The sequence below is a fragment of the Lampetra planeri genome, chromosome 13 (genome assembly GCF_965212315.1).
Source record: "Lampetra planeri chromosome 13, kcLamPlan1.2.h2, whole genome shotgun sequence".
NCBI classification, from domain to species: Eukaryota; Metazoa; Chordata; class Hyperoartia; order Petromyzontiformes; family Petromyzontidae; genus Lampetra; species Lampetra planeri.
In genome coordinates, this window is record NC_136119.1 from 7,811,099 (window position 1) to 7,826,670 (window position 15,572).

The 15,572-nt window shown below is 39.5% G+C and overlaps 1 protein-coding gene across 1 annotated transcript in view; it reads right to left on the reverse strand.

Annotated features, from left to right (window-relative positions):
- LOC144722023 (ras-specific guanine nucleotide-releasing factor 2-like) overlaps positions 1-15,572 on the reverse strand; it is an 85,319-nt gene that overhangs the window by 47,415 nt on the left and 22,332 nt on the right. The window contains exon 2 of the mRNA XM_078600086.1: positions 12,589-12,695. Within this exon, the coding sequence (XP_078456212.1) occupies positions 12,589-12,695 (107 nt within the window). The remainder of the gene's footprint in view (positions 1-12,588; positions 12,696-15,572) is intronic.

Consider the following 15,572-nt stretch of genomic DNA (forward strand, 5'->3'; position numbering starts at 1 on the left):
AGCAGGGGCCATTTTGGCTGTTAAAATTAACGATGCGTATCCAGTAATAATATATATACATTTTTTAAACAATCTGTAGGTTTAGACCAGTTTATTCGAGGATAATAAATTAGTATATATCTTCATCATCAGCCACGATCTTTCTACTGCTGCATGAAGCCTTCTCAAAGTCGTCATCCTCCCTTGCGGTCCCGTGAAACAGAGATCCATGTGGCTCTCGCGCGCGAGCTGATCTCATCACTCCATCTTCGCAGTGGAATTCCTTTCGGCCGTGCCCTGCCACTCTCCTCGACACCTGTTCGTCATCTCTTCGAGGGGACTCGTGCTCCCCAAGGCCCACTTACTTTTATAAAGTGATCATTAGTGAACATCTGTGAAAAAAATAGAGCTTCATAGCCCATCGGATTCCTCCAGCATAAAATATAGATTCTGATGAAGATTCTGACGTCTCTAATTTTCGGGTTTTCTCTGATCCATCTGTTTCTCTCGCTCTCTGTATCTCAGTAAAATTTCAAGTATACACCTCCCCATGCTTCTTTGCAGACTTTTTAGCTTTTTTGTCCCAATGTTTTTGTCAATGTCTATGTTTCCGGGCTATTTGCTAAAGTACAGGGATGGTTAAATGTTTTGAACATCAGATATTACACGGACACATTACCATTTTTTTCACAGCATTCGACTTCATTATAGGTGCAAAAATGGAAATGTACCCTTGCACGAGGCTGGATGAATCTGTTTTATGAGCGGTGGCCCCCGCAAGAAGAAATGAGAATTATGAAGACATGATTGAACTTCAATATTAGTGCGTACAAGCCTAGCAAAAATATGCCGATTAAATTTAAATCCTGTTTCATGACTCTCTTTAAATACGGTAAGGTATTGTCTTCACAGCTGTGCTGTATAGCGCTCCCATGGGTTTTCCAGTCGTACCGTATGTTTGTTTAACACGTACGCTTTCGCGTACCGTATGTTGTTGGTCATGCTGTCTGACGTTTTGCGTTAAGAAGCTCCCAGCACTTGGAGGGAAACGTTGAACATCATGTGAAACATCAACCCAAAAAACAGATCGGAGAGCCATAAGTAAGGCATTTTGTAATTCAGTGTATAATTGCGACGTGGAAAGAACAGATAAGTCCATGTATGGCTATTGATTGACATTTTTTTGAATGACTTCACTTTTTTATCACGTGATTTTCTGAAAGAGAATGCTCTCATTCAAATGATCATGATTCTCCATATGTTGGAAAAGCAGGAAATATTCTTTTTCATTCGAGTTGCAGTTATTTCCGTCTTGTGGCTTAAAACAAATATTTAAAAAGCAGCATTCCAAATGCAAAGAATCCATAAAAATGGAATGCATTAACATAACACCATTTATTGACACATTTGAACTGTCATATTAATAAAATACACCCCAGAGGAAGGCATTCCCCACACTGTGTTGACCATACTTCACCCCGCTGGTCAGTGTGGGTCGGTGAAGGTTTTGGGGTGGGGGCTCAGGACCAGTTCTGGTTTCACTCGCTACTGACAGTAGCCTTGGCTAGGAATTTAACTCAGTTCACCAGACTCATAACACACCACTACCCACAATAATTATGCCCCCATTTACAGGCATATAATGTATCAAACTACGATTAAAAATAATCGATGCCTCAGGTTTCCTGGCTGGCTGCTGGCTGGGCTCCTCATTACCCCAACAATACAGTACCTCCAATTAGCATGGTCAATATACATCTATACATAATTATATTTTTAGTTGCTACTGGCTGTTGTCACCGAAACTAGATAGAAAAAAATTATTGGATAAATGGGATTTTCCATGAAACAAATAAACATTGATATTAATTGAAACGGAAGAAGAAGTTTGGAAGACATTTAACAGTTCGGGAAACCGAAAAGGTGGGAGTAATGAGTACAGAAGACTGGCACAGTTCACTTAAAATTGCTCCAAATTTTCAATTTGTGCTGCTTTTAATCTCATTATTTTATCAGAATATTCTTTAAATCTTAGAATTTTTTTTAAAACCTCACGAGAAATTACCTCGGCATTTTATTATGTTACAAAGTATATTACTTTTAGTGTTCCGAGTACAACGTTGATAAAAGAGTAAAACTATAGTTGTCTTTTATTTTCTGGTGCATAACAGCAGGTTCTCAACTAGTATAGAAAAAATTGTAAGGTTTCCTCCAGAATTGTTCTATGTGCTGTATCTTGATTTGAAGCTTTCGTGACTGCAGGAATCCATACTCTTTGGTTCTTTCGGTAAAGTCACGTAGGTAGAAAAATTAAGTAAAATAAATCACGACGTTTTGGGTGCAACACAAGCACATGATGACGGACGCTTGTGTTGCACCCGAAACGTGGTGATTTATTAATTTTTATTTTTATACATACTTGACTTTACTGAAAGAACCAAAGAGTATGTGCTGTATATTAAACTTCATCTTTAATAAAACATCTTTAACAGTAAAAATATGTTCGGGTTTTTCCCCTGGGGATTCCAAATCAGATATTCTTGAGAAACGTTAATAAATTAGTAACCATATTTGATTTCAAACATTAAAATAATCAATTTGTAAACATCATTAAAAATCTATCTGCTTTGATGAAGTCCCACAACACAGTCATAGGAGAGGTACAAGATTTTGTACATACGCCTAAAGGGCACGTACACCAAGCAGTCCTGAAATACAAAACAATAACGACACACCTTTCCCATGAGCATGTGATAATAGATAATTGTATATAACTGAAGGTCATAAATACAGGTTTTTTGGGTTAGATTGCGTAAATATATAAATGTGTTGTCAAACCCGCCACCACCCGACACAGCCAACTAGTAAGGTTTGTCACGTAACCAGAACATGCCAATTCGTTACTAGTACAGTAAGTACACCGGTGTGTTGGAGAGCAAAGCCACAACATTTACAATCTGAGTATGACGTTTCACCAGTACTTGCAACTTGATGAAGCTAGTTGTAATTATTGGTAAAACGTCGTATTCAGATTGTAAATGTTGTGGATTTACTCTTCGACACACTGGTATGCTGTACGAGTAGCGAATTATCACTTTCTGTTTACGTGACAAACTTTACTAATTAGCTGTATCGGGTGGTGGTGGGTTTAACGACACATTTATATATTTACGCGATCTAACCCAAAAAAAACCTGTATTATGGATGATATTGGTCGCGAAGGCTATGTTTGAATTTTTAAGCAACTTTATTCAGCCACGTCTCACCGTCTGCCTTTGTGTGCTTCACAATACTGGGTATGTATTAAAAAAATGATACGTTCATGATGACGACGATTATTATTCCCATCATCCATCAGTTGGGTGGACATGTCAATGTGCAGATTTCTTGTACCCCACATCAGAAATATGTGATACTTACATACATTTCACAGCTATCATGTGTCATTCAATGGCAGAGCCATCAAGCCTGCTGGTGCTGGGCCCCATGCCTAACGCTAAATCCATCTCTTGCCCAGAATGGCGTTTTTCACGCCCATACACGAGCCTTGGGATTTCCTGAAGTGCTGTGAAATTACAATGTATTACCTCCGAGATTTTAATCCCCCCATTACATTGAGATTTGTTATATATACACACAACATTCATTGAGGAACCTGTCAACTGCTCCAATCTCCTTTACTGTTGTGAAAACCTATAAAGTGTTAGTTTAAAAAAAATCCACAAATGTTATTTCTTTATATTCAAGGCAGAATAAAACATTGAGAATGAGATTCAAAGCAATATTAATGTAGCTTAAGAGTAAGATTAATGTGAAGTATCCCTTTATGCACAAATGACATAATACTATGGTTGGTATAGGTTAGTGATGTTGGTTACAGAAGTTACACATAAAACATATATAAAATGTTTTGTTCAACATGTTAGAATTTTTGGAAATGTGTCATAAGTGCAAGTAAAAACATTTTACTTAATTAGCTGCATTGTATATAGCATACATAAGCAAATCTCCATTCTGTGCCTCCACATATGAACAACAATATGTTTTAAATGCATCATGCTATTGGCTTTGCAGCCCAATATTGTCAAGCATTTGTTTACGCTGAAAATTCTGGAGCAGTTTTGACCTTTTGGGTCTCATCAGTAGTCAGGCTTGTTGAACAAATGCTGCTGGATCACCAGATGTTATTGACAACTGCAATCCATATTAACTATAGGACCCTCTTCAACACAAAAAAACAATACTTTTATAAAAAACTCATTATCTCCTAAATTAAACACCTTTTGAATTCAACGATATTATGAAAGGGTTATCTTCAGAACACCATCTATATGAGCATTTCTCGTGAAAACGTGACTCAAAAAGCCAAGATGTCTTTATACAAATACGAATGGAATGGCCTTTTATCAATGCACTGCTGTCTAAATGCCTCCATATGAATTTTGGTCAGGAGGATTGTGTGTTTATGCCTCACCATGCTGCTCAGTATTGGTTGGTGAAGGAGGAAGAGGAACGTGACAGGACCAGGTAAGATAGCACTTGTCACTGATGTCAATCATTACTGGAATTCTGGAATTGAACTCAGGTCGCCAGGTTCATTGTGCAGTGTGCTATCTCGTGCACCGCCATTCAAGCCCTGAGTGTCTCTTATCAAGTGTCATTTCATATCCACGAATAAGCACGTGCTATATCCTCCCGAAAGGCTCGTGTTCTTATTTTACCGAATTGAGGCTCGTATAACATTGTCTCAGGGGTCATGGGTCTGCGGAGAAAGAAACGTCATGCCTCGGCATTGCATCCCCTCGAAATGCACAAAGGAGAAGTGGCACAACAAACGACAATGGATTAGAGCTTAGGAGTAATTTAAAGGCAATGACAATAAAATTACGATAATTTGGCCACACACTGCCTGTGAGCCACGGCATTTAACAATAATAAGTGGAGTGGTTCGATTTAAAGCTTTTGTGACTGCAGGGATTCATCTTCTTGGTTCTATCGGTAAAGTCACGTTGAATGGAAATAATAAAATAATACAAATAAAACATAATAAAATCATTCTCACGACGTTTCGGTCACAACGCAAGCAGCCGTCCTCAGGTGAAGAACAGGTCTGTCGAGAAGACAGAGTCTGAACAAACAATCCTCCCGTTGTGGCCGAAACGTCGTGAGAATTATTTTATTATGTTTTATTTTTATTATTTTATTATTTCCATTCTACGTGACTTTACCGAAAGAACCAAGAAGATAAGTGGAGTGTGTCACAAACTGGGATCATAGAGAGAGTGGTGCAATTTTGTCCATTTCTACCGTGAGTGACATTGATATTGATATTCTTAGGTTTTTTCGGTAAAGTCACGTAGGTAAAACATTACAATTAATAAAAGTAAAATAAAATAAAAATCACGACGTTTCGGAGGCAACACAAGCTTCCGTCTTCAGGTGGAACCGTCACAGCCACGACAGCTGTATCAAGTAAATGAGAGGTTGCAAGAGCTACCACTCCGTATATATAATGGTTGGAGAGGGGGGAAGGGCCAAGTACGGCACACTTTTTAATCATATGGTAAGGTGAGGCTTAAGAGGGTTGCCTCCGAAACGTCGTGATTTTTATTTTATTTTACTTTTATTAATTTTAATGTTTTACCTACGTGACTTTACCGAAAAAACCTAAGAATATGAATCCTTGCAGTCACGAAAGCTTCAAATCTAGAATTGCTATTGATGTCATCGCATGGCAGAACTGATCCCCACGTGCATGTATAGAAAAAAACATGTCCAAAGCTGTGATTGTGGTGCATTACCAGAAAACAATTCCCTTGGACACCTTTGCAAACAAGATGTCTCATCTCAAGGGATTAATCAGGTAAAGTATTGTTATACATTATATATATTTTTCATTAAATGAAAAGCAATTTACGTGGTTAAGCCAGATGCAATCGAATTTGATATTTTATAATATATTTAAATTCCTTGTTGTTTCGCTATTCAATCAAAATCGAAATGCCAGGAGAAGTCAATTTCCTTTATACATTTTTTGCAATTGTTATTGCGATATTTTGGAGTTCACTTCATGATGAACACATTATCTACTGCAATTGTTCGGGGCTTTTAAATGTCTAGTAATTGCACACAGGAGGTCATTGAAATGTATGTTAAGGGACAATGAATACTTACAAATACCCTGCAATCTGCATCCAATTTGGAGACATTGAACAAAATGTTTTTTATAAAGACATTCCTGTCAAAAGCCTAAAGAACAAATATAGACATGTATTTTGTTAGTAAGTGTAAACTATTACAATTTATAACATCACATACATTGATTTTTCAATGTTTATGCGTGGCCACATTTGGACAGCAATTTATTATATAATGTTTAGTACCAAGCATTTTCAGTCACACGCAGACATATGATAATTTTGTTTCCAAAAATGTAGAAAAATTGCATGAGATGTCCATGACAAGCCTCATTTAGACTGCATGTGCAGGCTACAAAGGACGTGTATTTGAAAATGAAAATCGGTAATATTTCTGTAATTAGATGTTTGATAAAATGTGGCACATGTTTGATACACTCACGGCACTGAACTGGGACATTTCGACACAAATTGGCAAATATATAATTAACATTTATACACACACTTCATGTCAATTTATTCACTCAAATCTCACGCAATTGAATGAATTTCCACTGGAAAAAGGAAAAAAATGCTTTCAACGTTCATTTTTCCATTTGTGGATGTGGACTTATATAATGGAACTGGCAGGCCAGTGTGCATTCATTTGTTTTAAAGATCTGCAACCATTGACCTTCCATTAGTGTACAAATCAATTGTTTGGTCAAGGCTGTACAGAACACTAAAAGCTTTCATTCTGCACCTACCCTACAGCAAGTTCTCTATTCACTGGTCAGATGGTAACAAACTATTTGAATACAGTCCAGAGTACTGTATTTGTGGAATAATGTTAATACAGATAATTTTCACCAATTCATAATAAAGGTTTTTGGGTTAGATCGCGTTATTTATAAATGTGTTGCAACCCTCCATCACCCGACACGGCCAATCAGTAAAAAATGTGCCACGTTGACAAAAGACAAATAGTTCACTACTTTAGCCCACCGGTGTGTTGAAGAGTGAATCCACAACATTTACAATTTGAGTAGTAGCACGTTTCGCTGGAAATTACATCCAGCATCTTCTGGCGATTTCCCTGAATAGTGAAGCCATCCAAATGCTGCCGATCTTAAATAGTTCAGGATGACATCATCATTGTTGAACCCCACCAGGTTTCGAGATCAGAGGTGGAGTTCGGGGTGTATGCAATTATGTAATAGATCAGTAATCAGCCACTTAGCATGTGACTCACCTGTAAGGAATTGCAATATGTGTTGTGTATTACTTAATAATACGCTTCCAGTATGCGCTGAGTCTGTAGCTATCACAGCCGTTGAAATTATTTGAATTCTTCTCAATTTTGATTGATTTTCTAACTAGTCTTGGCCAGTAATATTTAGTTCTGCATAACACTTAAACGTTATCAAAATCAATTGAATGTCCTTGTTGGCAAGCATACTCTGCCACTGCTGACAGCTGTGTTTGGAAGAATATCATGCTCCCTTGGTGTTCTTTTAGTCTTACGCTAATGTTACATCCCGTCTGTCCAATATAACACTTATCGCATAAGCAATTGATCCGATATACACCTTCTGTTGATTACTTTAGTTATTCATCTTCAGTACAAGACACTAGTTTGTTTTATTTTGTGTACCGTACCAAATCTCACTTTAATCTTTTGCTTTTGCAGAACACGGGCTAATTTGTCAGTAACTCCCGATATATATGGTATAATTGTTCTGATAATTATCTGATCACTTTCAACAGTATTATTGTTCGGTCTTGGTTTTGCATTCAATGATCTGTTAATTTGAGCATTATTGTAGCCATTCAGCTTTCGTGTTTCTTTAACATATTTCATCTCTTTCCTTATATGCACAAAAACCCAGCCATTCAGTTCACCATGGAAATGGAGGTGAACAACACACTCACCTTCTCGGATATTTTGCTAGGACGCGGTCAAAATGGCAAAATAACACGCAGCGTCTACCGAAATGGAACGCACACAGATGCCTATCTGAATGCAGATTCGCATCATCACTCAGCACAGAAATCATCTCTCATCAAGAAGCTCATCCGTCGGGCAAAGACAGTGTCAGATAGTGAAAGTCTAAGGAATGGCTACAATAATGCTCAAATTAACAGAGCATTGAATGCCAAACCAAGACCGACCAACATTACTGCTGTAAGCGATCAAATAATTATCAAAACAATTAAAATACCATATATCTTGGTTGTTACTGACAAATTAGCCCGTGTTTTGCAAAAGCAAAACATTAAAGTGAGATTTGGTACGGTCCACACAATTCAAAAACGAGTGTCTTGTACTAAATATGAATTACAGAAGTTATCAACAGAAGGTGTATATCGGATCAATTGCTTATGCGGTAAGTGTTATATTGGACAGACGTGAGGTAACATTGGCGTAAGACTAAAATAACACCATGGGAACACTACATTCTCCCAAACACAGCTGTCAGCAGTGGCAGAGTATGCTTGCCAACAAGTACATTCAATTTATTTTTTATAACGTTGAAGTGTTATGCAGAACTAATTATTACTGGCCAAGACTAGTTAGAGAATCAATCGAAATTGAGAAGAATTCAAACAATTTCAACGGCTGTGATAGTTACAGACTCAGCGCAGACTGGAAGTATATGATTAAGTAACGTGCATTTTCCCCGTCCAAAGACGGGTGTATTGCAGTAAATCTGAAACTTGCAAGCGAAAAGCAGACCGCGGCGTGATATTCATTGCATCAATTCGTGTGCAATTTGTAAGGGCGCGGTGACACAGACCTATTTCATTATAATCCCTTGTTCATCATGACGTCCTTTTTACTTTGATGTCTCAATAGCGTTACTGAGATCGCGTGACGTCAGGGTTCTGCCTTTGTAGTGAGGGCTGTAAGTTGACGTCGAGGAAGGGGGAGGAGGCGCCTCGCCCCCCATGTGGAGTGACGTCACCCGATAATTAATATTAATGGAGGGGGTTCCATGTGGAGGACGTAACCTGTTCATGATTATTAATGAGGGGGGCTGTTCGATATGGAGTGACGTCACGAGCGTTGCACACAGACATTCTTAGCTCATTATAGTAGGTAATAATAATGGGGGGGGGGGGGGTGTCCATTTGGAGGACGTCACCTGCTCATGATAATTAATGAGGGGGCTGTTCGATGTGGAGTGACGTCACTTGCGCATGATTATTAGTGAGAGGGAGTACTCCAAATTGAGTAACGTCACCTGCTCATGAATATTAATGAGGGGGACTGGTCAATGTGGAGTGACGTCACGCGCATTAAGGACATTCCTGGGTGATTATAGTAGGTATACACAACACATATTGCAATTCCTTACAGGTGAGTCACGTGCTAAATGGCTGATTACTGATGTATTACATAATTAATTGCATACACCCCCACCTCCGCCTTTGATCTCGAAACCTGGTGGGGTTCAAAAATTATGACGTCATCCTGCACTATTTAAGACCGGAAGCAGGTGGGTGGCTTCACAATTCTGGCAAATCGCCTGAAGATGCTGGATGTAATATCCAGCGAAACGTCGTACTACTCAAATTGTAAATGTTGTGGATTCACTCTTCAACACACCGGTGGGCTAAAGTAGTGAACTATTTGTCTTTTGTCAACGTGACACATTTTTTACTGATTAGCCATGTCGGGTGGTGGAGGGTTGCGACACATTTATAAATAATGCGATCTAACCCAAAAACCTTCATTATGAATAATACTGGTCGCAAAAGCCTACGTGTTAAACTGAATTTTGACCAATATCGCTGCATTTTTTTAAAGCCTTCATATGCTGGTGAATTTAGTTTTACTTTCTCTTACCGTTTTTTTGTAAAACACAGGGAAAAGTCTGGCCTTCAAATAATTTTAAAGTTTATCGCAATTGTTCTTCTTTAATGTGTGGTGTCTGCTTATAATAGCCAATGACAATTGCGACGGACACATGGAAAGGTGAGTGTGTATTCGTACATTTAATGTTAAATGACGATATTTTATGAAAGCCGGCACCCCGTTGGGAAACACAGCTCATTGAGCAGATCAATAATAATTTCTGTGTTTTAACAAGAACCTCACATAGTGAGTAGCACCTATAACCTATTGTGCTTGCCTTGCTTCTAGGATAGGCCCAACCACCCCATTGAATACTTATGTAAATCATCAAAAGGATTATAATACAATATGGCACTTTACTCCCACTATTCTTGTGTGAGCTCCCTGAACACTTGAAGGCGTGAGCTGTTGCACTGCACAGAGGGGGAACATATGCACGCAGGAGCTATTGCAAGGATTGCCTGTGCAATGTATTCCTTCTCAAGAAGTCCTCATCACAGACGCGTCTCGTACATTTAATGGCCTTAAATGATACTCTACACCCGTCCACACAGCAAACGATGCATGCTCCAATTATTTGCGGCACTGACCGTTGACTCAACAAGGAGGTTAGCAATCATTGGTCTTGAGATCAATACTACACATATGGAGACGGTTGAACGCATTTAACCAGTAACGTGGGTGGGTAGGGACATCTCATACCGCTAATCAAGTCACTCTGAATTACACAGCACTAAAGTAAATATATAGAAATCACTATTCCAGACCTCTATTAGCAGCCAGACTTCTTCCCCACCCCCCATCAAGGCACATTTCTCCACCAGCTATATTTCGTATCTCCTATCGGTTTCGTGGCATGAGATGAAGACAAACTCCAATTGAACATGTGGCAGCTAGTATTGCACCATCCTGTGTCGGAGAACATCCACGAAAGATTATATCAGAGACCTGCGTCTTTTCAAGTCCCTTCAGTCGGCTCCTTTACACGCACACGGGGGGGGGGGTGGGGCTATAACCTCTTGTGTGACCTGCTCATATCACGTCAGTCAAAACTGTAATGAGCCAAATAAAGTGCAAAGCAAATACAATATGATGCACTTTGTTTGGTGTAGCCATTTGTGGCAGGGCAGAGACTGTGAACTTGGTACAGTTGAAATTCCAGTTGAAGCCACCGGCGACTGAACCCAGATCCATCCCCAGGAGTTCAGCTCAGTGCTTTGACCCCGAGCAATCCGACCAGCTAACAAATACACATTTTTAACAACCTTCATTGACATTAAACAATGTTATAAATGTTAAACTATTTTATTCAACAAATTGACAAATATTTACACAAGTTATGAATACGCCTTCATATGGTTCTAAAAACAGAAGATAGAAGACGAAGAGAGAGAATCCACAATTGGCAAAAATTGTCCTTCGTATATTACAGGTCAGAAATCACAAAGCGAAATTTTACAGCTTCATCCCCTGGTGAGATAATGTCTATCCACGACCTCTTCATCATTATGTGCTCGCATGTGAAATTAATCCGAGTAGTCAACATGCCACATGGAGGTACAGCGCGGTGATAGATTCGTGCCGCATGGGGCTTGCATTTTCAGTTCTACATGAAAGCTTAAGCTATTTTACTCAACAAACTACCAAATTCAATGCACACTAAAGCAATGTGCCGAGTGAAGTCTAACGTTTAATACTGTGCTATTGTTTTGGATAGTATAGTTTCTGTGCCATCGTCTCTGGTGTGGTTACATAACAGATGGCTTGTTGAAAATGTTTTATGATGAATGTAGTGAGTGTAATATTGTAAAATGTAATTTTACCTTTTCATGGCCCGGTCCCTCGGTGTGAATGCAAACAGTCATACTGAAATTAATCTACATCACAGAATTTGTTCTCGTGGAAAGTGGAGAGGCATGACGTGTCAAGGAGCGCATTGAAATCCTTGGCTTATCTCGCTACTTACTTTAAAATTAAATACAATTCAAGTCTAATCCACTTGCTCACAAACCACATGTCATACTGATGCCTCGCGGGGGCAGGGCACAGACAGCTCTAAGTTTCCATGCAGGAAGAGCCCCCAGACACCAATCATTCTTTCTCCTGAATATTTTGCCAGAAATGTTATGTTTCGAATTTTAGTCATTTCATAATTCTAACAAATGCCAAAGGCATCATATAAATACAGTAAACATTTAACACCTTGCCCTTCTGAGCAGCAAATCATTTGTTGCCTGAGTTGTTTCACTTCAAAATCAAAAACGACAGCAAAATCAATTCAGATCGAGGCTCAACGAGGAAGAATTAATTTCGTTGTAAAAGTGACCTGTCGAATTTATAACACACACGCTGCTCGGACAATATGAAATCCAGTTAACTAAATCTTCATTGTTATTGTTTTTTGCGTGTGGCAATTTAGAAGCACCCAACCATCAGTGGTTTGAGCAAGAAATTGCAGGGCTGCACCTTTACATATATATAAACATAAGCTCTAAACAAAAAACATATTCTTCTCTTGTGATTACTGAATGTGTGTGTGTGAGGACTCGGCAATGGATGGACACATTCTTCTGGAATACAATAAGGCTGCTCTACTTTGCACACCCCAGAAGCTCGCGTGGCTTGAGCACTCACTTGCACTGAGAGATGGCAGAGACCCAAGCTTCACAGTCTGCTTCGTCCTCTGTAGACAGCTCCAGAGCCCTCTGCCCATCGTGCCCGAAGTGCACTGTGAAGTAATACTGCGAGCGGGCAAACATCATGAGAGAGAAATACAACGTACATCAACGTTAGAGCCCCGAGGCATATCGAGAGAAAAAAACCCGTCATTCAGTAGATTTTTTCATACCGCTCCAGAGCCCTCTGCCCATCGTGCCCGAAGTGCACTGTGAAGTAATACTATGAGCGGGCAAACATCATGAGAGAGAAACACAACGTACATCAACGTTAGAGCCCCGAGGCATATCGAGAAAAAAAAACCGTAATTCAATAGATTTTTTACATACCGCTGTCATCATCATCATCGGCCATAATCAAGCCATTGTTGAATGAAGACCTGCCGAAGCTATCAACAATTTTCTGTAACCAGTGGCAAAGTTATGAATATCAACTAATTTAGTAAATATATTTGTCTGGTTACTGCCAAAGGAACATTTCAGTATATTGGGGGCAATGATTACACTTTATATAGAATATATTTGATGTTATGATAAATATTGATACATTCCTGTAGAATTGGTGTTCTCATTGACTGCTGGGTAGATAGAGGGAGGGGGATTTAATAAACCTGCAACATTATTTCAGCTGTCATCATAGGAGATAGAATCGATCGAGCTACCTCTACATTGCAAGTCCAATGTGCAGAACCATAACAGCACGTAATTTTAACTTTTTTTCTCATTAAAAAACCCAGTGAGTGGTTTTGGCAAATGCATTGGAGAAGCAGACGGTGAGGATTCTGACAATAATTGGTGCTTGCAATGACATTCATAAACCATGGGCGGCTGCGAGTGATGCACAACCTCCAGGCCCTTGCACGCAGAGCGCCTTTAAATTGGTGACGAAGTCTGAGGTGCGAGATGATCCCAGGTGGAGTTTTCCACCTTTAAACAGAACCCCAATGTATACGTGTAACAGAGTGCATTTGTTCTAGATTTGAAGCTTTCGTGACTGCAAGGATTCATATTCTTAGGTTTTATCGGTAAAGTCACGTAGGTAAAACATCAAAATTAATTAAAATAAAATAAAAAATCACGACGTTTCGGAGGCAACACAAGTCTCCGTCATCAGGTGGGACCGTCACAGCCAGATTAGCTGCATCAAGTGAGGCAATGATTCAAGATGTAATCCCTTAAAAGCAAGTTGGGGGGGGGGGAGCTCATCAGAATGTGGTAGCCAATGAATGGAACGTATCGGGAAAGAGGGGGGCGGGGCTCAAAGACGGCATTGAGCCCCACCCCCCTCCCTCCCGATACGTTCCATTCATTGGCTACCACATTCTGATGAGCTCCCCCCCCCCTCTCCTCCCCCCTCAACTTGCTTTTAAGGGATTACATCTTGAATCATTGCCTCACTTGATGCAGCTAATCTGGCTGTGACGGTCCCACCTGATGACGGAGACTTGTGTTGCCTCCGAAACGTCGTGATTTTTATTTTATTTTATTTTTTATTAATTTTGATGTTTTACCTACGTGACTTTACCGAAAAAACCTAAGAATAGTGCATTTGTTGTTGTTGTACATGAAGGCACACACTGCATAAGAACGCACGTGACAATCAGGGCTGTATAAGTGTGGATAGAAGCAGTGCCGGATTATCCTAGGAGCAAAAGAGCTACATATGCTACGGGCCCCGCACTTTCAAGGGCCCCTGCGCTAAATGCTTTCAAGCTATCAATTCCGGTTCAGTGATTCTAAACTTGCTCTGTTACTATAGTACTATACCGCCTGCAACTTTTATGAACAACTGGGTGTTTAAGGCTAACGATTTGTCGTATTATCTGACTGTATAGCCAATTAAAAATGCAATTACTTTACTATGCAAGTAAAAAATTGGTGTTTAAATATTTATGTTTTTTTTATTTGGGGCCCCTTAATAACATATGCTACAGGCCCCGCACTAGCTTAATCCGGCACTGGATAGATGATATATATGTGTGTGTAAGTAGCCTAGATAGAGCAGATAGTACAGCGGGTGTGGAGAGAGAGAGATTGTTGACTTAAATCTTTCGTGACTGCAGGAATTCATATTCTTTGGGTTTTTCGGTACATTAACATACTAATCTCGCACATTAACATAACCACCTCAGCGCGATCGCCGTGGAGGCCGCTCACCGATCTTACATTAACATGCACATGTTTTTAGCTGGCAGCCCTTCAATTGGTGGAAACCCACCACCATCGCGGTCGCTGCCCATCACTAACATTAACATCAGCTGCCCCACCCATGCTGCTGACATTTGGGCCACGTCCATTTTAAACCTTTATAAACAGTTTGCCTTTAGAAGCTAACCCCCTTTTCCTGATGACGACCGCTTGTGTTGCGATCGAAACGTTGTAGTTTTTTGCGTGATTTTCTTTGAACCTATCTACGTGACTTTACCGAAAGACCCAAACGATATAGGGAGATTGTTGTGCGGGTGAAACGGAGGACCCTGCCTAAGTATTGTCTGTCTTGTCTGTCAGAATACGTTCGTAATGAGCGATCTGAGCAATTTGTCACGTATATAAAAGAATAATGTATGAATGCAATTTAAAACTATAATAAGAGCATGTAGAAGGGAAATAATAAAATAATAAAAATAAAACAATACAATTTTCTTCCCGTGGTTTTCACACCTGATGATGATTGCTTGTGTTGCAATCGAAAGGTCGTGAGAATTTTATTGTTTTATTATTTTATTATTTCCCTTCTACGTGACTTTACCGAAAGAACCAAGAATATGAATCCCTACAGTCACGAAAGCTTTAAATCGAAATATAATAAGAGCCTCTTGTCAATCAACTGGCTGGTTGATGGGAGGTCCCCATGACATTTCTTTCAATAGCGTATCCCTACTACTTCCTGTCCGCATCCTTTAAACCTTCACCATCCTTCCCTTTCCTCACCTCACCCTCTCC